Raw genomic sequence first — 26,512 nt, 5'->3', positions numbered from 1 at the left:
ACTGGCGAGCAGGAGTAAGAGTAAGACTAGTCTCCTGTCACAGAGAAATTACATCATAGGACACTGGAAGACTTAGGAAGGGTCAACTCTCTCGTTTTTTGTCAAAAGATGGCAAATTCCATAAAATGTAAAACAGTGAGCTTGAAATGAAACCCAGACAAAATTCTGGATGCGACTAGCTAACAGATGGTTTGTGAGGATTTAGAATGGGAAGTGGAGCATCTGGAAGCAGCATGAGCCCACCAAGAACAAGTCACGCCAGATCAACCTCACTGTCTTTTTATAGATATAAGAGGCAGATCTGGAGAGGCTGCATAGAAGGACTTTAGTACAAAGATCTGTTGGTGCTTTTACAAAACCTGCAGTTAGGAAACTGGAGGGTAATGAATATGCTAGATGACATAACCAGGATTTTAAAAGATTCAGAGGCTGGGTGTGGTGGCTCATGCCTATAATCCCAGCACTTTGGGAGGCTGAGGCGGGTGGATTGCCTGAGGTTAGGAGTTTGAGACCAGCCTGGCCAACATGGTGAAACCCTTTCTCTACTAAAAATACAAAAATTAGCCAGGCGTGGTTGGCAGGCGCCTGTAATCCCAGCTACTCAGGAGGCTGAGGCAGGAGAATCATTTGAACCTGGGAGGTAGAGGGTGCAGTGAGCCGAGATCACGCCATTGCACCCTAGCCTGGGCGACAAGAGCGAGACTTCATCTCAAAAAAAAAAAAAAAAAAAAAAAAGGATTCAGAGATGTACGCAGATGGTATGACAAGACCAATAAAAACCAAACCAACAACAACAACACAACTCAAGAGGGACAACTATGGGGCCATGCACTTAAGTCCACACACTGGGCTAGGCAAACACAAGAAGGGGACTGGCTGTGGCTTCTTTCTCCCTGGTGGAGAGTCTGAACACAAGATATGTCAGCTACCAGAGCCATACAACATGAGACAGACCACCTCATGAAACTGTTATGGGCCAGGCGCGGTGGGTCACGCCTGTAATCCCAGCATTTTGGGAGGCCGAGGCGGGCGGATCACGAGGTCAGGAGATGGAGACCATCCTGGCTAACATGGTGAAAAACCCCGTCTCTACTAAAAAATACAAAAAAAAATTAGCCAGGCGCAGTGGCAGGTGCCTGTAGTCCCAGCTACTCGGGAGGCTGAGTCAGGATAATGGCGTGAACCCGGGAGGCGGAGCTTGCAGTGAGCTGAGATGGCGCCACTGCACTCCAGCCTGGGAGACAGAGCAAGACTCTGTCTCAAAAAAAAAAAAAAAAAAAAGAAACTTATGTTCCAGATGTACCACAGGAAAGACATCTTTGTTTTGTTCACTACTGTATCCCAAGTTCCTAGCCTGTCACATAATAGGCACTCAATAAACTTTTGTTGAAGTGAATGTTTTTTTTGGAGGTGTCCAAGTTGAGACTGGAGGGCCATGGAGTTAGACTGAAGAGGGCTAAAAGCACTGGGAAAATAACTGAACTAAATGACCTAAGGTATCAATTCAACCTTTCTGCTTGATTTATATCAATTCCATCCCAAATCACTTTGTCTCACTTGTAAGCCTGGGAAACTATTTTTCCTCCTACACGATCTGTTCCACTGACTTCAATTCCCACAGATTCCCAGCTTGTGTCACCAATTGTTTTCTTATGCCATACCATGGGGGAAAAGCACAGGTGAGGCTGCATTTAGACACTTAAATACAAATTTTCATACAAATAGTCATGGGTGTGTGTACCCAGGGTTAAGTACAATTCTAAAGTTGCTAAGATATTTCTTCCCTTTTAGTCAGAAAAGCAAACTGGAATGCAAATGAATGAGAATGATATTATTACATGACAGTCAAGCATTTGCTCTAAATTTAAAAATTAATAAATAGCGCCGCCTCCAGGCAGCCCGGAGCAACCCGACGCCCGGGCGTCGCACTCCGTAGGCACAGCACTCCGTAGGTGACGGCGGGGCAATGCTGCGCTTCCTGAAGGGAATGGCTTTCCTCCCCTTCCTCTTGGTGACCTGGTCGTCAGCCGCCTTCATTATCTCCTACGTGGTTGCCGTGCTCTCCGGACACATCAACCCCTTCCTCCCCTACATCAGAGTGTCACCCTAAGGATATCCACAGAAATCAGTGGTGATGTTTGAAGACAGAAAAATTCGATCTCACTCAGTGAATGTCGCAGGCCATTTATAAAAGTGCTATAGAGGACAGACAGGGTTTTGAGGCCACCCTGATTATTGGGATGCATCTGCAGCACATCCAGGACTTGAGTTTCATTACGAGTTCCTAATAGTTGTGCTATTTCTAAAGATGTGTTTCCCTCCCTCCCTCCCGCCCTCTCTCTTTCTTTGTTGAGATGGGCTCCCTCTGTTGCCCAGGCTGGGGTGCGGCGGCATAATCTCGGCTCACTGGAACCTCCCTGCCTCGGGCTCCCGTGATTCTCCTGCCTCGGCCTGCAGAGTGCCTGGGATTGCAGGCGCACACCACCACGCCTGGCTGGTTTTTGTATTTTTGGTGGACACGGGGTTTCGCCGTGTTGGTCAGGCTGGTCTCCAACTCCTGACCTCGAGTGATCTGCCCGCCTCGGCCTCCCGAAGTGCTGGGATTACAGACGGAGTCTCGCTCACTCAATGCTCAATGTTGCCCAGGCTGGAGTGCAGTGGCGTGATCTCAGCTCGCTACAACCTCCACCTCCCAGCCGCCTGCCTTGGCCTCCCAAAGTGCTGAGATTACAGCCTCTGCCCGGCCGCCACCCCGTCTAGGAAGTGAGGAGCGCCTCTGCCCGGCCGCCCATCGTCTGGGAAGTGAGGAGCGTCTCTGCCCGGCTGCCTCGTCTGGGAAGTGAGGAGCGCCTCTGCCCGGCTGCCCATCGTCTGGGAAGTGAGGAGCGCCTCTGCCCGGCCGCCACCCCATCTAGGAAGTGAGGAGCGTCTCTGCCTGGCCGCCCATCGTCTGGGATGTGAGGAGCGCCTCTGCCCGGCCGCCCATCGTCTGGGATGTGAGGAGCGCCTCTGCCTGGCCGCCCCGTCTGGGATGTGAGGAGCGCCTCTGCCTGGCCGCCACCCCGTGTAGGAAGTGAGGAGCGCCTCTGCCCGGCCGCCCCGTCTGGGAACTGAGGAGCGCCTCTGCCCGGCCGCCCCGTCTGGGAACTGAGGAGCGCCTCTGCCCGGCCGCCCCGTCTGGGAAGTGAGCACCTCTGCCCAGCCACCCCGTCTGGTAAGTGAGGAGCGCCTCTGCCCGGCCACCCATTGTCTGGGATGTGAGGAGCGCCTCTGCCCGGCCGCCCCGTCTGGGAAGTGAGCACCTCTGCCCAGCCACCCCGTCTGGGAAGTGAGGAGCGCCTCTGCCCGGCCACCCATTGTCTGGGATGTGAGGAGCGCCTCTGCCCGGCCGCCACCCCGTCTAGGAAGTGAGGAGCGCCTCTGCCCAGCCGCCCATTGTCTGGGAAGTGAGGAGCGCCTCTACCCGGCCGCCCCGTCTGGGAAGTGATGAGCGCCTCTGCCCGGCCACCCCGTCTGGGATGTGAGGAGCGCCTCTGCCCGGCCGCCCCGTCTGGGAAGTGAGGAGCGCCTCTGCCTGGCCACTGTGCAACCTTCCAAGTGTGAAGTGACAGCCTTCATTGTAGAATGAATGAAGACACTGGCACTGATTATATAACACCTTGGCAGCTATCTCAAGTCGTTGATGGTGGAGGTACTGGAATTATAGAAGAAAGCAAACACACAAATTTGACTAAAGGCGATTTTGTGACTTCTTTCTATTGGCCCTGGCAAACCAAGGTTATTCTGGATGGAAATAGCCTTGAAAAGGTGATATATATATGAACGTATCTGATTTTTTTCCCCGTATAATTCTTACTTTGTGCATTTGATATTCAGTTGTGTTTGTAATCATGGAAAAATAAAAGCATATATAAAAAAATTAATAAATAAAAGAAATTGCCTGTAAACCTGACCTTGTCAGTTGTGAGAAACTGGCTGTTTCATGACTCAAATGAAAGCAATGCAAGAAAATTGTTAATCTCCTCGGCTCAGCCCTTCGTGATATGGCAACAGCCCACTGCCCTGGCTGTCTTTTGCCACTTTTGCCCTTTGCCCAGCATGCTCACCTATCTACAGCTATTCAGTGACGTTAGTCTCATCACACAAGCTCTACTCGCCTTACAGATACCACATATTCCCCTTCAAATCAAATCTCAGGATCAACTCTCTTCTTGCAGAAAAGTCAGCAAGAAAAGAAAATAGCTAAACACAGACTGGTTTTAAAATATCTCTTTACTTACAGGACTCCTCTTTTGAAAATCAAGATTAAAAAAATTGTAAAATAATTTAAGGAATAAAGTCACCTAAACCATCGTCGTTCTCTGTAATACTATCTAGGGGAATAACAAAGCTTCAATTATTGGCACATTTTGTCCTACTTGTCTGTTTCTCATTTTAATTTTAATACTTTTCCCAGTAACCTAATTGCAAAAGTCCCAAGAGTTGTTTTTAACAAGATCAGACAGGCACCACTATCCTAGTAATAGTTTAAGATAACAATCACAAAAACATTTACCCCAGCTACTCAGGAGGCTGAGGCACGAGAATCACTTAAATCTGTGAGGTGGAGGTTGCAGTGAGTGGAGATCGTGCCACTGCACTCCAGCCTGAGTGACAGAGACTCAGTCTCAAAAAAAAAAATTTACTTATGCCATAACCTAAGTTTCATTTAAATATACAGAAAGCGAAATACCACTAAATGGAATTTGGTAAAAAGGTCTATTTCTCAGGTCCTATTTACATTCTCTCTCAGTCAAACACCAAACAAACCCTTGGCTGAAGCTCAGCTGGCTGGGTTAGTGTCATGAGGCTCAGGTGTGGAGAACCTCTCTCTGGGGCCAGAGAGACTAGGAGCTATGTAATGGCCAAGTATGTAGGTTATCTTAAAATACACAATCATTAACCAGGCTTCCTTCCTCCTGCTCCTGACCTCTCTCGGGCACCTACTTATCCACCCACTCACCAAGCTGTAAGTGATCCCTTCTGCAATATCTGGTGTTCCTCCCTACAACCTCCTAGTACTCGCTCCAATGAGCACACATGCATGCACACTAGATACAGGTTTCTAAAACACACATCCTAGAGCCAGAGGTCAACAGGCAGGTACCTAAAATTCTGACTGGGAGCCTCGACCTTCAAGATTCTCAACGAGCACCTGCCAAACACACACGAGTCACATCCACTCTGACTCCTAGCTCCCCAATCCGATGCTATGACAGACGTGAAAATGACTCAAAAGGCTGAAAACACAATGCATGCTACAGGGTATTAACAGCCCAGAGCACCTCGTGTTATTCTAAGGTGCTGAGGTGTAGACCAGGCCAGCGGCATGCACCTGGGCCTAGGCAGGTCTGTGTGTGGGTGAGAAAGCTGGAAGGCCTGGCCAGGCGCAGCGGCTCACGCCTGTAATCCCAGCACTTTGGGAGGCCGAGGCGGGCAGACGATCAGAGGCCAGGAGTTCAAGACCAGCCTGGCCAACGTAGTGAAACCCTGTCTCTACTAAAAACAGTCGGGTATGGTGGTGGGCACCTGTAATCCCAGCTACTTGAGAGGCTGAGGCAGAAGAATCACTTGAGCCCAGGAGGCAGAGGTTGCAGTGAGCTGAGATTATATCAACTGCACTCCAGCTTGGGCAACAAATGAGACTCCATCTCAAAAAAAAAAAAAAGGAAAGAAAGCTGGAAGGCCTGCTCTGCTCAGCCAGCACTCCTATCTGTGGAGGCAGCCTCCTCAGACCTGGAGCCTCTCAGTCCCTGACCCCCATCACAGCCTCAAATGCTCCTTTTCTTTATAGCCAACATGAAAGGGAGGCAAAAACCAAACATTGAAACAAACCTTCAGGTGCAGTTCATTCAGATACTACTACTGGTCCAAAGAAAAACTTGAGGGCCAGGCATGGTGGCTCACGCCTGTAATCCCAGCACTTTGGGAGGCCGAGGAGGGCAGATCACCTGAGGTCAGGAGTTTGAGACCAGCCTGACCAACATGGAGAAACCCCATCTCTACTAAAAATACAAAAAAATTAGCTGGGCATGGTGGCGCATGTCTGTAATCCCAGCTACTCCGGAGGCTGAGGCAGGAGAATGGCTTGAATCCAGGAGGCGGAGGTTGCAGTGAACCAAGATCATGCCATTGCACTCCAGCCTGGGCAACAAGAGCGAAACTCCATCTCAAAACAAAACAAAAACAAAAACAAAAAAACACTGAGGACAACCTATGGAAAAATACCCATGAAACCAATTCTAGCTAACTTTTATCTGTGGGCAGGCTGTTTGGTAAGTCAGGATTTGGTTTTTTTGAAGCAACAGGGTCCCTTACTTCATCCTTCTGAAATGCACTTAGGGTCTCTCTCAACATTCTCCCCCCTTTTTTTGAGATAGGGTCTCATCCTATTGCCCAGGCTTAAATGCAGTGGCATGATCTCGGCTCACTGCAACCTCGAATTCCCTGGTTCAAGAGATTGTTCCACCTCAGTCTCCTGAGTAGCTGAGGCTACAGGTGCATGCCCACCACGTCTGGCTAATTTTTGTATTTTTTGGTAGAGATGGGGTTTCACCATGTTGGCCAGGCTGGTCTCAAACTCCAGACCTCAAGTTATCCACCAGCCTCGCCCTCCCAAAGTGCTGGGATTACAGGCATGAGCCACCATGCCCAGCTGAGAAAGAGTCTTTTTAAAAAGTAGTATTTAGTTAGAAGAAAATGACTTGGCCAAGTGCAGTGGCTCGTGCCTGTAATCCCAGCACTTGGGGGCTGAGACGGGCGGGTCACCTGAGGTCAGGAATTCGAGACCAGCCTGGTCAACATGGTGAAACTCCATCTCTACTAAAAATACAAAAATTAGTCGGGCAGGGTGGTGCGTGCCTGTAGTCCCCACTACTCGGGAGGCCGAGGCAGCAGAATCACTTGAACTCAGGAAGCGGAGGTTGCAGTGAGCCAAGATCACGTCACTGCACTCCAGCTTAGGCAACAAGGCAATAGAGCGAGACCCTGTCTCAAAAAAAAAAAAAAGAAAAGAAAATGACTTGGTAATTAAAATGTTCAAGTTCTATTTCATGCTATTCTAATTTACAAAATCCGTAACAAGCAAGGGCTGATGTATTTTAAAATCATTCCTCTATGGCTGGGCGTGGTCACACATGTCTGTAATCCCAGCACTTTGGGAGGCCAAGGCAGGCAGATCGCCTGAGGTCAGGAGTTCAAAACCAGCCTGGCCAACATGGTGAAACCCCATCTCTACTAAAAATACAAAAATTCGATGGGCATGGTGGCAGGCACCTGTAATCCCAGCTACTCAGGAGGCTGAGGCAGGATAATCATTTGAACCCAGGAGGCAGAGGTTGCAATGAGCCAAGATCATGCCACTGTGCTGGAGCCTGGGTGACAAAGCAAGATGCCATCTCAAAAAAAATCATTCCTGGGTCAGGTGCAGTGCCTCACACCTGTAATCCCAGCAATTTGGGTGGCCAAGGCAGGCAGATCATGCGGTCAGGAGATCGAGACCATCCTGGCTAATACGGTGAAACCTCGTCTCTACTGAAAATACAAAAAAATTAGCCAGGCATGGTGGTGGGTGCCTGTAGTTCCAGCTACTTGGGAGGTGTGAACCCAGGAGGCGGAGCTTGCAGTGAGCGGAGATTGTACCACTGCACTCCAGCCTGGGCGACAGAGCGAGACTCCGTCTCAAAAAAAAAAAAAAAAAAAAAAAAAAAAAAAAAAAAAAAAAATCATTCCTCTACCAAGCTCAAGAGAAATTCTAAGACATTTTCGTATTTCTCAACTGATTCCAATGTTAGAAATACAGAACCATACAAGTAGCTATGTATCTGTATGCTGATTTTGCCTCTAGGTCATGGGTCTTCCTTAATTATCTTTCCTTACTGGAAGAAAAACCAACGACTGCAAAACTAAATCTGTTAGGCTTTGGGAACAAAAAAGAGCAAGGAGGCTGAGAATTTGGGGCAAACAAGGAATAGGACAGAACAAAACAAGCTGTGAAACACTAATAATGGGCCAGGCATGGTGGCTCACATCTGTAATCCCAGTACTTTGGGAGGTCGCGGTAGGAGGATTGCTTGAGGCCAGGACCTCGAGATCAGCCTGGGCAAACTCTTTTAAAATTACAGAGACCTCGTCTCTATAAAAAAAATTTAAAAATGAAATGCTAACAGTGCATATCTTCCAAAATCATCCAGTGCTCTAATTCCATGAATATAAGCTTAAATGAGCAGAAACTAAACTAAAACTAAAAATTAAAACCAAATGTCAAAGGACCCAAAAAGCTAATCTGAACAGATTTTACCTCTAATGCCAAGGCAGTCTTGTCATAAGCACAGGGTACTCTTTTCTGGATTGCTTTCGCAAAGACAGGTCCATTCTGTGTGGATGGCAAAGGGGTGATTGCTGCCCCAGGAGAACCGGAAACTGCAGGTAGAGGAGTTGTGGTCTGAGGTTGAGCATATGCATGAGCAGGTTCTGGGATCCCATAACTGTTGGAATTCCTATTTCCATGCTTTCCGTGTGGTGAGGATCTCACAAGCTTTTCGACATAAGGGACAGGAATCATCCCAACCCGGCCATCCTTGTTCCGGGCACTCCACCACTGTTCTTCAGGCTTCTCTATTATCACTAGGATCTCACCCTTTTTAAAGGGCAGGTCTTCGGCATCATTCCCAGGAAAATCATACAGAGTCCGTACATATTCCAGGTTATCTTCTGCTGTAGGCAGGTTGGGTGCTGAGACAGATCCCATTGGAGGGCTTGGATACCTTAAGAGAGAAAGAAAATTAAGAGAAAAATCTTACTCTAAGCCAGCGCCTGTCAAACTTCTTAATAAACCACTCTCCTCTGTAATAAATTATTTTCCTTTTTTATGAGACAAGTTTTGCTCTTGTTGCCCAGGCTGGAGTGCAACAGCGCGATCTTAGCTCACTGCAACCTCTGCCTCCCAGGTTCAGGTGATTCTCCTGCCTCAGCCTCCCGAGTAGCTGGGATTACAGGCGCCCACTACCACGCCCAGGTAATTTTTTTTTTTTTTATTTTTAGTAGGGAAGGGGTTTCACCATGTTGGCCAGGCTGGTCTTGAACTCCTGACCTCGGGTGATCCACGCACCTTGGCCTCCCAAAGTGCTGGGATTACAAGCATGAGCCACCATGCCCGGCCCCTACATTTTTTTTTTTTTTTTTTTTTGGAGATGAAGTCTTGCTCTGTTGCCCAGGCTGGAGTGCAGTGGCAGGATCTCAGCACACTGCAACCTCTGCCTCCCAAGTTCAAGCAATTCTCCTGCCTCAGCCTCCTCAGTAGCTGGGACTACAGGCACATGCCACCACACCCCGCTAATTTTTTCTATTTTCAGTAGAGATGGAATTTCACCTTGTTAGCCAGGATGGTCTCGATCTCGTGACCTTGTGATCTGCCTGCCTCGGCCTCCCAAAGTGCTGGGATTACAGGTGTGAGCCACTGAGCCCAGCCTTTTTTTTGGAGACAGAATCTTGCTCTGTCACCCAGGCTGGAGAGCAGTAGCGCAATCTCAGTTCACTGCAACCTCTACCTCCCGTGTTCAAGTGATTTTTCTGCCTCAGCCTCCCAAGTAGCTGAGATCACAGATGTGCAACACCATACCCAGCTAAATTTTGTATTTTTAGTAGAGACAGGATTTTGGCATGTTGGCCAGGCTGGTCTCCAACTCCTGGCCTCGTGATCCACCCGCCTCAGCCTCCCAAAGTGCTGTGATTACAGGTGTGAGCCACCACACCTGGCCTTATTTTTCTTTCTATATTCTTAGTAGTTAAGAAGGTTCTATCATGTTGTAATTTTTGTAGTCTGTACTGTCCCAAAAGTTACTATTCTGAATGTCTTTTCAAATTACAAGTATACAGACACACACATACACTCCATCTTTGTTTTACAGAAACCTTTTGATTACACAGAGATACCTGGTTTAAATTTATTTTTATAATCTCAAGTAAATTCGGAAGCTTCCTTCCTTTGGACCGTTGTCACAACAACCACACACTCTTCCTCCCAGTCCTAATCTGTGGCTTACATCCTGCACACTTCCCTGGACACACAGAAAATGACAAAGGCCTCTGCCTCTGGCCCCTTGAAAAAAAAGGAACAAAAAAGGGCTTACAGACTTGCCAAATTAAAAATAATAAATCCACCAGGCGTGGTGGCTCAGACCTGTAATCCCAGCACTTTGGGAGGCCAAGGCAGGCAGATCACTTGGAGACCTGCCTGTCCAACATATCAAAACCCTGTCTCTACTAAACAGACAAAAAATTAGCTGGGCATGGTGGCACACACCTGCGGTCCCAGATACTCAAGAGGCTGAGGCAGGAGCATTACTTGAGCCCAGGAGTTAGAAGCTGCAGCGAGCTATGACTGCACCATTACACTCCAGCCTGGGTGACAGAACAAGACTCTGTCTCAACACATAAATAAGTAAGAGGCCGGGCGCAGTGGCTCACGCCTGTAATCCCAGCACTTTGGGAGGCTGAGGCGGGCGGATCACGAGGTCAGGAGATCAAGACCATCCTGGCTTAACACGGTGAAACCCCGTCTCTACTAAAAATACAAAAAATTAGCCGGGCGTGGTGGCGGGTGCCTGTAGTCCCAGTTACTCGGGAGGCTGAGGCAGGAGAATGGCGTGAACCCGGGAGGCGGAGCTTGCAGTGAGCCAAGATTGCACCATTGCACTCCAGCCTAGGCGACAGAGCGAGACTCCATCTCAAAAAAATAAAATAAAATAAAAATAAATAGCAAGAGTAGTAGAGTAGTAGGAGCAGGTAGTAATAATAAAGAGCTCATACTTATTATCTATGCTAGGCATGGTTTACGGTCTTTGAAGAGATTAGATTATTTAATAGTCTGTGAGGTAGATGCTGTTATTATCCCCATTTTACAAATGAAGAGCCAAAGAAGAGGTTAGACTTGCACTCAGGGAGTCTGGTTCTAGACTCTTCACTCACAATGAGCTAATCAGCCTTAGGGACCTGCATCTGTCAGGTGTACGAGAATTAATGGCATAATGCATGTGAAGCATTCAAAATTACCAGCCAACACCAAGCATCCAATGTACCCACATGAACACACACATATCCCTTCAAGTACATCCCTGCTTCTGTTTCTTTCTCTTTTTTTTTTTTGAGACAGGGTCTTGCTGTCATCCTGGCTGGAGTGCAGAATGGCACAACCACAGCTCACTGTAGCCTCCACCTCCCAGGCTCAAGTGATCCTCCCACTTCAGCCTCCTGAGTAGCTGGGACTACAGGCAGTTGCCATCAGACACAGCCAATTTTTAAATTTTCTGTAGAGATGGGGGTCTATGTTTTCAGGGCTTGTCTTGAACTTCTAGCCTCAAGCAATTCTCCCGCCTTGGCCTCCCAAAGTGTTGGGACTACAGGTGTGAGCCATCACACCCAGCCCCTGCTATTTCAAGAGCCACAGAGATCCTGTGAAGAGTCTAGTAAGTACCATATAAATTTCAGACACTATTAAGAGCACAGTCAGTTCTACCTTAGACTCCATCCAAGAGTATTTTATTATTTGTACAGTTAAAAGCAGTTAGGCAGTGCGTGGTGGCTCACGCCTGTAATCCCAGCACTTTGGGAGGCCAAGGCCGCGGATCACAAGGTCAGGAGATTGAGACCATCCTGGCTAACATGGTGAAACCCTGTCTCTCTACTAAAAATACAAAAAATTAGCCGGGCGTGGTGGCACGCACCTGTAGTCCCAGCTACTCGGGAGGCTGAGGCAGGAGAATGGTGTGAACCCGGGAGGCGGAGCTTGCAGTGAGCCAAGATCACGTCGCTGCACTTCCAGCCTGAAACAGAGTTAGACTCTATCTCAAAAAAAAAAAAAAAAAAAAAAAAAAAAAAAAAAAAAAAGCCAGGCGTGTGGTGGCTCACGCCTGTAATCCCAACACTGGGAGGCCGAGGTGGGAGGATCACTTGAGGTCAGGAGTTCGAGACCAACCTAGCCAACATGACAAAACCCTGTCACTACTAAAAATACAAAAGTTAGCCAGGTGTGGTGGCATGCGCCTGTAGGCCAAGCTACTTGGGAGGCTGAGGTAAGAGAATTGCTTGAACCGGGGAGGCAGAGGTTGCAATGAGCCGAGATCACACCACTGCACTCCAGCCTGGGCGACAGAGCAAGACTCCGTCTTAAAAAAAAAAAAAAAAAAAAAAAAAAAGATAGCCAAGCCCATTCATTTACGTATTGTCTATGACTGTTTTTCACTACAAAGGCATAGTTGAGTAGTTGGACAGAGACCCTATGGAAAAGCTGAAAATATTTAAAATCTGACCCTTTACTCAACAGTTTGCTGATCCCCCATTCTAAATTCCTGGGTTAGGGAAGCAAAGTGTGCTTTTCAACTTCCTTGCTTCCCTGGTGAGGGCTATGTCTGTGTACAAATTTGATAAAGATAGCTTTTATTTCCCTCCACTACTATACTGCTATAGTGACCTTGGGGCTCATTTTCTGTGTTAGTATCTGCAGAGATATTCATAAATTTGACACCAAATCAATCTCACCAGCCATAACCCTGACATAAATTCCAAGTCCTCTGCCCTATATTCTGAAACTCATTTATTCATCAAACTCCCCTGAAAATTACACATTAGTTCCACTGAAGAGATAAATACATGTTGCTCCATGTCAGATATCTTAGCCTTTCCATTAGACCCCAATGTCTAAAGAAATATGAAGCATATTCATCAGAAAATTTATTGCTTCTCAATTATTTGTTCTTTGAGCAAGGTTGAAAATAGCACCCTCCCCCAACTTCCCTTTTAAATATAAAGGGTTGCCCAGGCGCAGTGGCTCATGCCTGTAATCCTAGCACTTTGGAAGGCCGAGACAGGTGGATCATGAGGTCAGGAGTTTGAGACCAACCTGGCCAACATGACAAAACCCTGTCACTACTAAAATATAAAAATTAGCCAGGTGTGGTGGCGTGCGCCTGTAGGCCCAGCTACTTGGGAGGCTGGGGCAAGAGAATTGCTTGAACCCGGGAGGTGGAGGTTGCAGTGAGCTGAGATCATGCCACTGCACTCCAGCCTGGGCAACAGACGGAGATTCCGTCTCAAAAAATAAATAAATAAGGCAGGTGCGGTGGCTCACGCCTGTAATCCCAGCACTTTGGGAGGCCAAGGCGGGCGGATCAAGAGGTCAAGAGATCAAGACCATCCTGGCTAACACGGTGAAACCCTGTCTCTACTAAAAATATAAAAAAATTGGCTGAGCGTGGTGGCGGGCACCTGTAGTTCCAGCTACTCAGGAGGCTGAGGCACGAGAATGGCGTGAACCTGGGAGGCGGAGCTTGCAGTGAGCCGAGATCGCACCACTGCATTCCAGTCTGGGCAACAGAGTGAGACTCCGCCTCAAAAAATAAATAAATAAATAATAAAATAAAATGTACAGGGTTTTCCAAGCCCATCCAAACACCCTTAACCATGCTTCTCAGTTTTTGCCTATTGTCCACTGCACACTTTGAGCAGCAAAGTCCCTAACAACTAATTCGTAACTTACTTTTCTTTTCTGATGATAATGAATCTCTCAGCTCTTTTGGTTAAAAGCGTTCTCAGTTTCTACATGTATAAACCACACACAAAACATCTTTAAACCAAGTGTTAATATGTTCTAAGCTTAAAATCTCCTGGCCGGGCGCAGTGGCTCACGCTTGTAATCCCAGCACTTTGGGAGGCCGAGGCGGGTGGATCACGGGGTCAGGAGATCAAGACCACGGTGAAACCCCGTCTCTACTAAAAATACAAAAAATTAGCCGGGCGTGGTGGCGGGCGCCTGTAGTCCCAGCTACTCGGAGAGGCTGAGGCAGGAGAATGGCGTGAACCCGGGAGGCGGAGCTTGCAGTGAGCCGAGATCGTGCCACTGCACTCCAGCCTAGGTGACAGAGCGAGACACCGTCTCAAAAAAAAAAAAATTCTCCTGATGCATGCTAAGAACCAAAACAATCAACTTCTAGAAAAAGGAAGTTTCAAAGGTGCTGGTAATATTCTTTTTTTTTTGAGATGGGAGCTCGTTCTGTTGCCCGGGCTAGAGTGCAGAGGCACAATCATGGCTCACTGCAGCCTCAACCTCCAAGGCTCAAGCAATCTTCCCACCTCAGCCTTCTGTGTAGCTGGGACTACAGGTGCCTGCCACCACATCTGATTAATTTTTGTATTTTTGGTAGAAACAGGGTCTTGCCATGTTGTCCAAGCTGGTCTTGAACTCCTGAGCTCAAGTGATCTTCCCACCTCAGCCTCCCAAAGTCCTGGGATTACAGTCTGGGCCACCATGCCTGGCCAATGTTTTATTTACTTTTTTAAAGGGAGCACACAGATGATAGTTTTGCTTGTTTTTTTTTAATTTTCTGAGACAGCGTCTTGCTCTATTGCCCGGGCTGGAGTGCAGCAGTACAATCATGGCTCACTGCAGCCTTGACTTCCCAGGCTCAACTGATCCTCCCACACCAGCCTCCCATGTAGCTGGGACTACAGGCATGAGCCACCATGCCCAGCTAATCCTTGTTTAATTTTTTGCAGAGATGGGGGTTTATGTTGCCCCGGCTGGTATTGAACTCCTGGGCTCAAGCAATCCTCCTATCTCAGCCTCCCCAGTAGTTGGGACTACAGGTGCATGCCACCACACCCAGCTTACATATACTTTTTTTCGAGACAGTCTCACTCTATTGCCCAGGCTGGAGTGTAGTGGTGTGATCTTGGCTCACCACAACCTCTGCCTCCTGGGTTTAAGCTATTCTCGTGCCTAAGCCTCCCCCGTAGCTGGGATTACAGGGCCCCACTACTGCCGGGCTAATTTTGTATTTTTAACAGAGATGGGCTTCACATGTTGGCCAGGCTGGTCTTAAACTCCTGACCTCAAGTGATTTGCCTCCCTCGGCCTCCCAAAGTGCTGGGATTACAGGCATGAGCCAACGTGCCCAGCCTTACTCTTTTTCTTTTTTTTTTTTTTTTTTTTGAGACAGAGTCTTGCTCTGTTACCCAGACTACAGTGCAGTGGTGCGATCTCAACTCATTGCAACCTCTACCTCCCGGATTCAAACAATTATCCTGCCTCAGCCTCCCAAGTAGCTGGGATTACAGGCGTCTACCAACACGCCCGGCTAATTTTTGTCTTTTTAGTAGAGACAGGGTTTCACCACGTTGGCCAGGCTGGTCTCGAACTCCTGACCTCAAGTGATCCACCCGTCTTGGCTTCCCAATGTGCTGAGGTTACAGGCGTGAGCCACGGCATCCTTACTCTTTTCTATGTATGAAATATTTCACAGTTAAAAAAAAAAAAAACAAAAACAAAAACACCGGTAGAAAACTTAATTCCAGCTGGGCGTGGTGGCTGGCTCATGCCTGTAATCCCAGCACATTAGGGGGCCGAGGCAGTTGGATCACCTGAGGTCAGGAGTTCAAGACCAGCCTGGTCTAATATGGTGAAACCCCATCTCTACTAAAAATACAAAAATTAGCCAGGCGTGGTGGTGGGCACCTGTAATCGCAGCTACTCAGGAGGCTGAGGCAGGAGAATCACTTGAACCCAGGAGGTGGAGGTTGCAGTGAGCCGAGATCGTGCCACTGCACTTCAGCCTGGGTGACAGAGCAACACTGTCTCAAAAAAAAAAAAAAAAAAAAAAAAAAAAATCAATTCCAAGATTGGCCAAGTACTTCTCTAGTGAAACTGCTTTAACCACCATTCTTCTTCTTTTTTTTTTTTTTTTGAGACAGTCTTGCTCTGTCGCCCAAGCTGGAGTGCAGTGGTGCGATCTTGGCTCACAGCAACCTCCGCCTCCCGGGTTCAAGCGATTCTCCTGCCTCAGCCTCCCCAGTAGCTGGGACTACAGGCGCATGCCACCATGCCCGGCTAATTTTTTATATTTTAGGACAGACAGGGTTTCATTGTGTTGGCCAGGCTGGTCTCGAACGCCTGAGCTCAGGCAATCCACCTGCCTCGGCCTCCCAAGGTGCTAGGATTACAGGCGTGAGCCACCACGCCCGGCCAGTAACCACCATTCTTTATCACTGACCAGCATTTAATGCCCAGGTCCCCTCCCTTCTGTCCCTGGGCTTTCAGGCCATCACTAATGGCTCCTCCTCCTATGCTTGTGGCTGCCTCTCCTTCCACAGCTTCTCTTCCTCTACTTATTCCTGTTCTGCCTGCTCATTCTGGGTGATCCTATCTAAGCTGAGATTCCCAAATCTATATGTATTCAGCCCTTACCTCTCTTCTCCATAACAAACCCATCAGATTGCTAAATATCACCTGGCTTCCAGCAGGTACCTCAAAGATTCTTCCTGTTGAAAAGAATCACGTCCCCACCTTAATCCCTTTCTCTTCTCTCAAAGGCACCACTCAATCCTCTCTGAAGTCATCATACCTCTCCCCTCACCTTCTATGTGCCACTTTACATTCCTATGGCATTTGATCTTGGCTCAGCTTCTCAGGGTCCCTCTCCCGTAACAGAATTAGTCCTTCAGATCTTTTCCCACCCAGAGCAGTTTCTCAAAAGTAAAACTCATCAGTTCTCCTTTTAAAATCTGACAGTTCTCTTTTTAAAAACTTTAGATGGCTCCCATTGTTAAGCTCATTTACAAGGCTGAGGAGGCCCTTTACAAGTTGGCTTTATCTTTCCTTCCTAGCTTCCTGCCCATCATTTACATTAATTATAACTGTGTCTTTACCAGCAAGCACTGCCACCACCTCTTCTACCTCGTATACTTGTTCTCATCCTTAAAGAACCAGTTGAAGAGCATCTCCTCTTTCAAGCCTTTTCCCACCTCTTAGGTACAGTTGATCACCTTTGCTTTTAAGCTGTCATGGCATTCTATTTTAATTTTTTCAATAGACCAAAGCTTCTCAAAGACAAAAAACAAAAACAAAAACATGGTTTATTTCCATTAGATGCCAACAGTCTAGCAGTGAGCTTTGGTATATAGTAGGCCTCCATATATCAAAGAACTTCCCTTTCCTATTTCCCTCCTTTTTTGTTTCTGAAAGCACAAAAGCTCAGGTATTCGAATTACCTAACTCTGGTTTAATTCTGTCACAAAATTGGTGTGACAGAATTCGAATACCGTTGAGCGTGCGCCTTCGAGGCCTCTTCTCACCCTCTTCCACTGCTCTTGTCACGTTCATTCCAGGTGAGTTGCTATGTGCCTGGTGGCCCCACCCAACTTGTTATGATTTTAGCTCAGATTCAACTCAAGTTAATCTGAACTCCCAACTAATAGGCTGTGCCCCCTTTTACTTATCTGAAAGAATTAAAATAATGTTTTTTTTTGTTTGTTTTTTGTTTTCCGAGACGAAGTCTCGCTCTGTTGACCAGACTGGAGTGCAGTGGCGCTGGCGCAATCTCGGCTCACTGCCATCTCTGCCTCCCAGGTTCAGTCTCGAACTCCCAACCTGCCAGACCTCCCAAAGTGCTGGGATTACGGTCGTGAGGCACCACGGCCAGCCCAGAATTAAAATATTTTAATCTGAAAGACCCTCATAAATCTAGTCTAATCATTCAGATCAAAAGGAAAAATTTAGGTCACAATTCTGTGGATTTGAGTCTTAAAAGTCACAAATCAAATGGCTACTAGTACTTTCCATGGGAACACAACTTTTTTTTTGAGACGGAGTCTCGCTGTTGGTAGGCTGGAGTGCAGTGGCGCGATCTTGGCTCACTGCAACCTCCGCCTCCCAGGTTCAAGCCATTCTCCTGTCTCAACCTCCGGAGTAGCTGGGACTACAGGTGCATGCCACCATGCCCAGCTAGTTTTTGTATTTTTAGTAGAGACGGGGTTTCACTATGTTGGCCAGGATGGTCTTGATCTCCTGACCTCGTGACCCGCCCGCCTAAGCCTCCCACAGTGCTGGGATTACAGGCGTGAGCCACCACGCCCGGCTGGGAACACAACTCTTAACTGGACGAGATTCCATTCTCAGCATAATGACAGTGTTCTTGTTTTTTGTTTTTTTTGGAGAGAGTCTCACTCTGTCGCCCAGGATGGAGTCCAGCTGCATGATCTCCGCTCACTGCAACTTCCATCCCCCAGGTTCAAGTGATTCTCCTGCCTTAGCCTCCCGAGTAGCTGGGACTACAGGTGCACGCCGCCATGCCCAGCTAATTTTTTGTATTTTAGTAGAGACGGGGTTTCACTGTGTTGCCCAGGCTGGTCTCAAACTCCTGCACTCAGGCAATCCGCCTGCCTTGGCCTCCCAAAGTGCTGGGATTACAGGCGTGAGCCACTGCGCCCGGCCATGTTCTTGTATTTTATCTGAATCAAATTCACATGATTTTAACTACTGGTCAGGAGAAATGCAAATGGGTTTATTCACAGTGTTGAATCCTATGCTGATTTGGCAATCCTTTCCCCATTCCAAATTATGGAAGTCTAGATTTCAGTTCTTAAATATTTACAACAGGGGATGTAAGGAGGAGGCACAACCATGCTTCTTGTTTCCTCCTGTCCCTTCAGGGATTGGCTTCTACTTCACAGGTGTGTGAGGCTCCTCTTCTGGGCTCTCAGGTTAGACTAAGCACCCTTTCTCAGTTCTCCCGCAGCTGTTTTACCATGCATGGAAATTAAATATATTATATTAAATATATACAACTTACATTCATTTATTCGTTCATTTTTTGAGACAAGGTCTGGCTCTGCTGCCCAGGCTGAAGTGCAGTGGCACGATCATAGCTCAATGCAGCCTCGACCTCCCATGCTCAGCAATCTTTCCACTTCAGCCTCCCAAGTAGCTGGGACTTAAAGGCGCATGACACCATGCTCAGCTAATTTTTTAATTTTTTGTAGGAATGGGGTCTCACTATCTTGCCAGGGCTGGTCTCAAACTCCTGGGCTCTAGCGATCCTCCTGCCTTAACCTTCCAAAGTGCTGGGATTACAGCCATGAGCCACCGAGCACAGCCAACCTTTTAATTTTTTTTTTTTTTCAGTAGCCGGGCACGGTGACTCACGCTTGTAATCCCAGCACTTTGGGGGGCCGAGGCGAGCAGATCCCCTGAGGTCAAGAGATAGAAACCATCCTGCGCAACATGGTGAAACCCCATCTCTACTAAAAATACAAAAATTAGCCAGGTGTGGTAGCGCGTGCGCCTGTAGTCCCAGCTACTTGGGAGGCTGAGGCAGGAGAATCACTTGAACCCAGGAGGCGGAGGTTGCAGTGAGCCAAGATCGCACCGCCGCACTCCAGTCTGGCAACAGAGCAAGACTGTCTCAAAAAAAAAAAAAAAAAAAAAAAATGCCGGGCGCGGTGGCTCATACCTGTAATCCCAGCACTTTGGGAGGCCCAGGCGGGTGGTTCACGAGGTCAGGAGATCGAGACCATCCTGGCTAACACAGTGAAACCCCGTCTCTACTAAAAATACAAAAAGTTACCCAGGTGTGGTGGCGGGCACCTGTAGTCCCAGCTAACTCAGGAGGCTGAGGCAGGAGAATGGTGTGAACCTAGGAGGCGGAGCTTGCAGTGAGCCAAGATCCCACCACTGCACTCCAGCATGGGCGACAGAGCAAGACTCCGTCTCAAAAAAAAAAAAAAATTTTTTTTTTAGTAACCAGTAAGCTCCTCAGAAACATGATAGGGCTGTCTGATTCAATGTTGGTTCCATATTACCAGGTACATGCAATGCTCAAGGTCTGCTGAGTGCAATACATATTTTCTTGAAGGGCCAACTTCCTTTAGTTTTTAATGGTAAAATTTTATTTCTTCTAATTTTTTTCGTAGCCTGGATTTATCTATCGACATAAGCTAGAAATGGAAAATGTCAAAGCAAGCAAGCTACCTTCTGAAGCATTCTGTTGTTAAACTGGAAACAGCCCTTATTAAATAAAAAAACACTAGAGCTAAGCCAGGCGCAGTGGCTCACACCTGTAATCCCAGCACTTTGGGAGGCCCAGGCAGGTGGATCACTTGAGGTCAAGAGTTCAAGACCAGCCTGGCCAACATGGTGAAACCCTGTCTCTACTAAAAATACAAAAATTAGCCAGGTGTGGCAGTGCATGCCTATAATCCCAGCTATTAGGGAGGCTGAGGCAGGAAAATCTTAAACCCCAGAGGTGGAGGTGGCAGTGAGCCCAGATTACGCCACTTCACTACAGCCTGGGGGACAGAGGGAGACTTGGTCTCAAAAAAAAATAAATGAAATAAAAAATAAAATAAAACCCACCATAGGAATACCACAAATACAAAAAGCAGTTAAAGATAAAAACACAGAAGATACAAAGTTACAACAGACCAAATCATCCCTTCTTCCCTTTCCCTTCATCCCCACCCACCAGCAAATCAATTTTATCTCCAAAATAGGCAGCTCCAAGTCACAGCTCCACTGTCACTATTAGTCACCATCATTTTGTAGCTGGATTACAGTAACAGCCCCAGGTCATTCCTCTGCCTCAAATTCCTTCCTTGGAGCCCATAGCACTTTAAATAAAAACCCAATTCCTGACTTTATCTCCAAACTCATTTTATATGTCCCCCTTTCTCCTTTAAGAAACACACTCCCGGCCAGGTGGGGCGCGGTGGCTCACGCTTGTAATCCCAGCACTTTGGGAGGCCAAGGCGGGCGGATCACGAGATCAGGAGATCAAGACCACGGTGAAACCCCGTCTCTACTAAAAATACAAAAAAATTAGCCGGGCGTGGTGGCGGGCGCCTGTAGTCCCAGCTACTCGGAGAGGCTGAGGCAGGAGAATGGCGTGAACCCGGGAGGTGGAGCTTGCAGTGAGCCAAGATTGCGCCACTGCACTCCAGCCTGGGCGACAGAGCGAGACTCAGTCTCAAAAAAAAAAAAAAAAAGAAACACACTCCCAGGCCAGACAGGGTGGCTCACATCTGTAATCCCAGCACTCTGGGAGGCCGAGGCGGGTGGATCATGAGGTCAAGATATCGAGACCATCCTGGCCAACATGGTGAAACCCTGTCTCTACTAAAAATACAAAAATTAGCCAGACATGGTGGCGGGTGCCTGTAGTCCCATGTAGTCCCAGCTACTCAGGAGGCTGAGGTAGGAGAATCACTTGAACCCAGGAGGCGGAGGTTGCAGTGAGCCAAGATTGGGCCACTGCACTCTAGCCTGGCCACAGAGTGAGACGTCATCTCCAAAAGAAAAAAAAAAAAGCCGGGCGTGGTGGCTCACGCTTGTAATCCCAAGCACTTTGGGAGGCAGAGGCAGGCGGATCATGAGGTTAGGAGATTGAGACCATCCTGGCTAACACGGTGAAACCCCGTCTCCACTAAAAAAACAAAAAATTTGCCCGGCGTGGTTGCGGATGCCTGTAGTCCCAGCTGCTCGGGAGGCTGAGGCAGGAGAATGGCGTGAACCCGGGAGGTGGAGCTTGCAGTGAGCCAAGATCGCGCTACTGCACTCCAGCCTGGGCGACAGAGTGAGACTCTGTCTCAAAAAAAAAAAAAAAAAAGAAAGAAAGAGAAGAAACACACTCCCAACACAATGGACTTTCTCACCTCAAGACATCTACATAAGCTTTTCTCTTTACCTGAAAGGCTCTTCTCCTCTCAGGCCAAGCCTTGCCTAGGCTGGGTTCTTCTTTACCCTTAGGTCTTAGCTTCATGCTTTCTCTGACCACACCACCCCACGTAGGTCCCTCCTGTTATATTCGTTCAGCCTTGGTTTATTTCCTTCATAGCATTTATTGATCTTACTAGTGCTTTATTTTTCTACTTTTCAGTCTGTCTTCACTACAGTAGAAGTTCCACAGGGAGAAAGTATGTCTGTCACACATCTTTCCGAGTACCTACACTGGGTTACACTGGGTTATAATTCTCTTATAAACATTTGAATAAAAATATAAAATTAAAAATTATGAAGCATTCCAATAAAAAGGGTAAGACTATAACAATGCAAGCCACCAGACCTTAAATTTCGAGTAGGACATTAGCTATGCAAGGTAAACCAAAATATTAGCCAAGAGGCATGAAACTCTGGCTTTAAAAGCTCAGTTTTGATGCCTGCAAAGTTAAGACACTAAATGTATCCTGTTTGGGATGCAAAGAAGCATTACACTGAGTTTTCCCTTTGGCCCAGGCTCTAGTAGTCACTAGCTTTCTATAAAAGGCTAATAACATGTTAAACCTAAGCCATGAAAACCAGGCTTGGGAGTGGCAATTCAAAGATTCAGTATAACAAAGTAAACTCAGCCAGGATCTAATTCAACCAGCATGGTGATTTCCTTCAGAGATACCTAGGAAAATGAAAAACTAAAGTAAAGCAACAGGCCTGAGGCAGAGGGCACAGAGAAGGAGAAACAAAGCTGAACGTGAGGGGGAGGGTCTGACAAAGGCCCCATAATCTGTGAGGGGACTGGAACAACAGGTAGGATTTCAACAGATGGAGAGTGAGGTGTAGTTAAGGCAGTCAATGAAGAGCCAACAGCTGGAGCAAAGGTGCAAAGGTACAAAGGTATGAGTAAGGAAGGATGGCTACCAGGGAAAAAGTGAGCAGCCTCGTAGAGCTGCAGTAAAGGAAGGACGAAAGGGGGCAAAGACAGAATTACATGCTTGTTCTCTAAGAAGATACATGCATGTACAGAAAATTTGGAGGCGATTCTGTGGATAGAGAGAAGCCGCGTACTTCTTTTCCTTCCTCTAGAAGGAGATTCAAGCCATTAACTTTTTCCTTTTTTTTTTTTTTTTTGAGACGGAGTCTCACTCTGTCGCCCGGGCTGTGCAGTGGCGTGATCTCGGCTCACTGCAACCTCCGCCTCCCGGGTTCAAGCGATTCTCCTGCCTCAGCCTCCCGAGTAGCTGGGATTACAGGCACCCACCACTACGCCCAGCTAATTTTTTGTATTTTTAGTAGAGACGGGGTTTCACCATGTTGGCCAGGCTGGTCTTGAACTCCTGACCTTGTGATTCGCCCGGCTTGGCTTCCCAAAATGCTGGGATTACTGGCGTGAGCTACCACACCCACACATTAACTCGCTTTTTGAAACAGCTGTATTATTAGTACTCATCACCTCAACGTAAGCATATGCATGGCTTAATGAATGCCTGGTATTAATTATATAATTCACTCTCACAAACGAAACAAATAATTTATTCAGTCATATTACAAATCTCACTACAGTGGGTTCTAAGATTCTCGACTCCTTAAATTGGAATTACATTGTGCTCAAAGCTGACTGCAACTACCAGCATCTGCCAGGAACCGCAGGTTTCACCAATCAGATTCTTGGTGTACTGGTCTTTGTTATATAGTATTTGATTTATAATCACTTTCTCCCCACTTTTAAAGTCCACTTAGTTCAGCAGTTAATCTTACAGTCATTATACTATCATGGCTTTTTCTTTTTCTATCTCTATCCCACTATGCAAACAGTTGGTGTCCTCAATTATAATAGCTTTTAATGTTTAAAGTTTAGAGTAATACCCGGTCGACAAATCCATAAAGTCATAAACATCTAACCCTGGAAAAACTGTATCAACACCCAGTCCTTTTAAAATAGATGTTTAAGAAATGAACTGGCCAGTTTGTTACTTTAAAAATTCTAGGCAACTTTTCAGTTCAAATTTGGGATAATTTAAATAAAAGAAACCTGATAAAATCAAAGTGTTACAGGGCAAACACAATAACAAAAGCAAATCTCTGCTAAAACACTTAAGGCAAATTAAAGCAACCAATCAATTAAAATAACGTATTTCACTTGGAAAAGAGAATGCTTGGTCACTTTGCGTTAATTTTAAAATAAGAAATACTAAGTCATTAGACAACACAAAAAGCTGTCTGAAATTGAACTAGGATACAACTAAGTGTCATTCAAAAATTTTCCTTAATAACATTCTAGCCTAATTCCACCTTGGAAATTAACCAGACTGATCTCTGGCCTGCTAATGGTCCTTGGGGAGAAAATATGAAATAAATTTCCCAAAAAATATCCTCGCTGAAGCCAATGCACCTTCTCTTATCTTTGTAATTAACGTACTATAAAAGTGGTGGTGTCTGGCCTGCTTCAAACTTGGCACCACAGTATCAATATATAGTTGATATTTTGGTTAAAGGTTTTTTTGTTTCTAAACGCTAAAGCATTTTCATTTTGTCGACTGTTCCAAAGGCTGCAGTCCTGGAGTTCTTAACCTGGAGTTCAGAGATCTGGAGGGAGTACAAGAACCTGGGATGGTGTGCAAACGTGTGTACGTGCCTTTGGCGGGGAGGGGTGGGAGTGGGGTGGTGAGTGCTCCGCTATCTGCAGATTCTCAAAGAAGTCTATGGCTTAAAAACGGTTTTTGGCTGGGTGCGGTGGCTCACGCCTGTAATCCCAGCATTTTGGGAGACCAAGGCAGGCGGATCACGAGGTCAAGAGATCGAGACCATCCTGGCCAACATGGTAAAACACCGCCTCTACTAAAAATACAAAAATTAGCTGGGTGTGGTGGCGTGCGCCTGTAGTCCCAGCTACTCGGGAGGCTGAGGCAGGAGAATGGCTTGAACCCGGGAGGCGGAGGCTGCAGTGAGCCGAGATCGCACCACTGCACTCCAGCCTGGCGACACAGCGAGACTCCGTCTCAAAAAAAAAAAAAAAAAGGTTTAGAAAAACCAACAAATCCCTGCATCAGTATTATACCCAGAGAAAGTTACGCAAGGCAAAAAGCGTGCATTTCAACTATGCAACCACCGTTAAAGATTCAAAACGCATCCTCTTCACATTGAGAAAGCCTCGTGAGGGGAAAAAAAAAAAAAAAAAAAACGCATCCTCTTATCCAGTGACCCAGATCCTGACACTAGCTTTCCGTTAGGAAGGCCTTCTGGAAAATAATTTGGTTCAGAATGGGGGGAATATGGGTTCAAGCGCGACCCTCCCCCCTATACAAACACTCTTCGACCGACCCGGTCCTCGACCTTCCTCCGCGGTCGGGGCGGGCTCTCGCGTACCTGGGCGCGGGCTCGATGAGGGTGGTGGTGTCCAGGTAGTGGATCTTGTAAAACTCCAGCAGGGCCGGCAAATGGTCAAACTCCTGGTCCCCGATCTTAAAACGGCGGTTGGGCAGCGAGTTGATGATGTAGTGGGAGACCCGCGAGTTCTCGGACACCGACAGCACATAGTCCCCAGGGCAGGTGGAAGAATCGCGGACGAGGAACATACCGTGGCGCTGGCCCTGGAGCCGGGTCTGCGCCTCCTGGCGAGACACCGGCCCCATGTACCAGGCGGAGCGGTCCGAAGAGTCGAACCTGGCGGAGGACATGGTGTCGGGCCGGGGACTCTGCGGTGGTAGGGGCGGCGGCTGTCCTCGCCTGCTCTGCACGCCTTAGCCCGGCAGACGGCTTTGGGGCCGAGGAAGGGCCTCTCGCACACCTCGAGGAGCGTTCAGAGGGCTGGGCCAGCACTTTCCTCTCGGCTCCGGGCCCGCAGCATCCTCCGACGCCGCCCGCCTGCTCCGGGCCGCCACACGGAGAGAGCCGCCCGGGAATGCAGGGTAGAGCCGGGGGGTCGGGGCAGGCAAACCCGAGCCGCAGCGGAGGCCACCCCGGGGTTCTCGGACTGCTCGGCGTCCCAGGGGTGCCTCCAGTGACTCCCAGCCTGGAACGCGCCGGCGCCCCAGCTCTACGGGTCTTCACCGACCCCCGCCGTCACACGAGGCACCGAACTCGAAGGAGCGTCGCGCCTCCGGGGTGCTTTTGCCCAGCTTGTTCCCAATAGCCACAGCAACAAAATGGCGGACGCGGGAGAAGCGGCAGCCACCTCCCCCTCCGCTCAGCGCGCTCCGTCTGCGCACGCGCGGGGCTCCGGCTCCCGGCGGCCGCCGGGGCCCTCCCGTTACGTCACACAGCGCAGCCAATCAGGAGCACCGTCGCGACGATCAGGGTGGGCGCTGGTCTCGCCCGCTCCCGCGTTCCAGGAGGAGACTGAAGAGGCGCCGGCGGTAGGCACTCTCTTCCTGGGCCGCTGCGCGCCGCTGGGGGCGCTGCGGCTGCCGGGTCTCCCAGCGGCTGGCAGGAAAACAGCTGGAGCCGAGAGGGAGCGGCGTTTCGAAAACCTGCTTCTGGGAACAAAGCGTAACGTGCAGGCCGAATCGCGGGCTAGGGAGGCGTGGCACTGAGGCGACCTGGCCAGCCTAGGGGCCTGAGGGAGCTCAAGGACTGACAGGTCCCGATGGGCCGAGGTGGCCCAGTAAAGGGATGACCCCAGGGGCAGATGTGACCACCAGATAGGTGACTGACTGAATGACTCAGTCCCCAGGTTGCCTGATAGGCTAAGGAAGCCCTAGTGGCTACCTGACCCGTTAAATGGAGTGAGAGGAGAGAGAAGGTGAGGGTTAGATTGACTCAATTGAGTGGTCAAGGAAGTCCACAAGTGGGTAACCTGGCCATCATGGGCTCTGAACTGCTGAAAGTTAAATACAAATGCCTCTCGGGCGTGGCCCCGAGGCTTCGCCTGCCCCGGATTATGCCTGCTTCTGCCTATTTATTGATCCCTATTTGTTTTTGTTTTCTTTGTTTCTTTCT

At 48.1% G+C, this 26,512-nt stretch overlaps 1 protein-coding gene across 1 annotated transcript in view; it reads right to left on the bottom strand.

The window, feature by feature from the left end:
• The window catches only part of CRKL (CRK like proto-oncogene, adaptor protein), a 37,876-nt gene extending 12,076 nt beyond the window's left edge, over positions 1 to 25,800 (bottom strand). Inside the window, exons 1-2 of the mRNA XM_003281431.3 lie at positions 24,941 to 25,800; positions 8,339 to 8,804 (exon numbers count right to left, since the gene is read on the bottom strand). Of these exons, the coding sequence (XP_003281479.1) occupies positions 8,339 to 8,804; positions 24,941 to 25,251 (777 nt within the window). The 5' untranslated portion in view covers positions 25,252 to 25,800. The remainder of the gene's footprint in view (positions 1 to 8,338; positions 8,805 to 24,940) is intronic.
• Between the last annotated feature and the right edge of the window lie 712 nt (positions 25,801 to 26,512).

The sequence above is a fragment of the Nomascus leucogenys genome, chromosome 7b, assembly GCF_006542625.1.
Source record: "Nomascus leucogenys isolate Asia chromosome 7b, Asia_NLE_v1, whole genome shotgun sequence".
Classification (NCBI taxonomy): domain Eukaryota; kingdom Metazoa; phylum Chordata; class Mammalia; order Primates; family Hylobatidae; genus Nomascus; species Nomascus leucogenys.
Note: the sequence above shows the minus strand (reverse complement) of the source record. Positions and strands in the feature narration are given on the sequence as shown.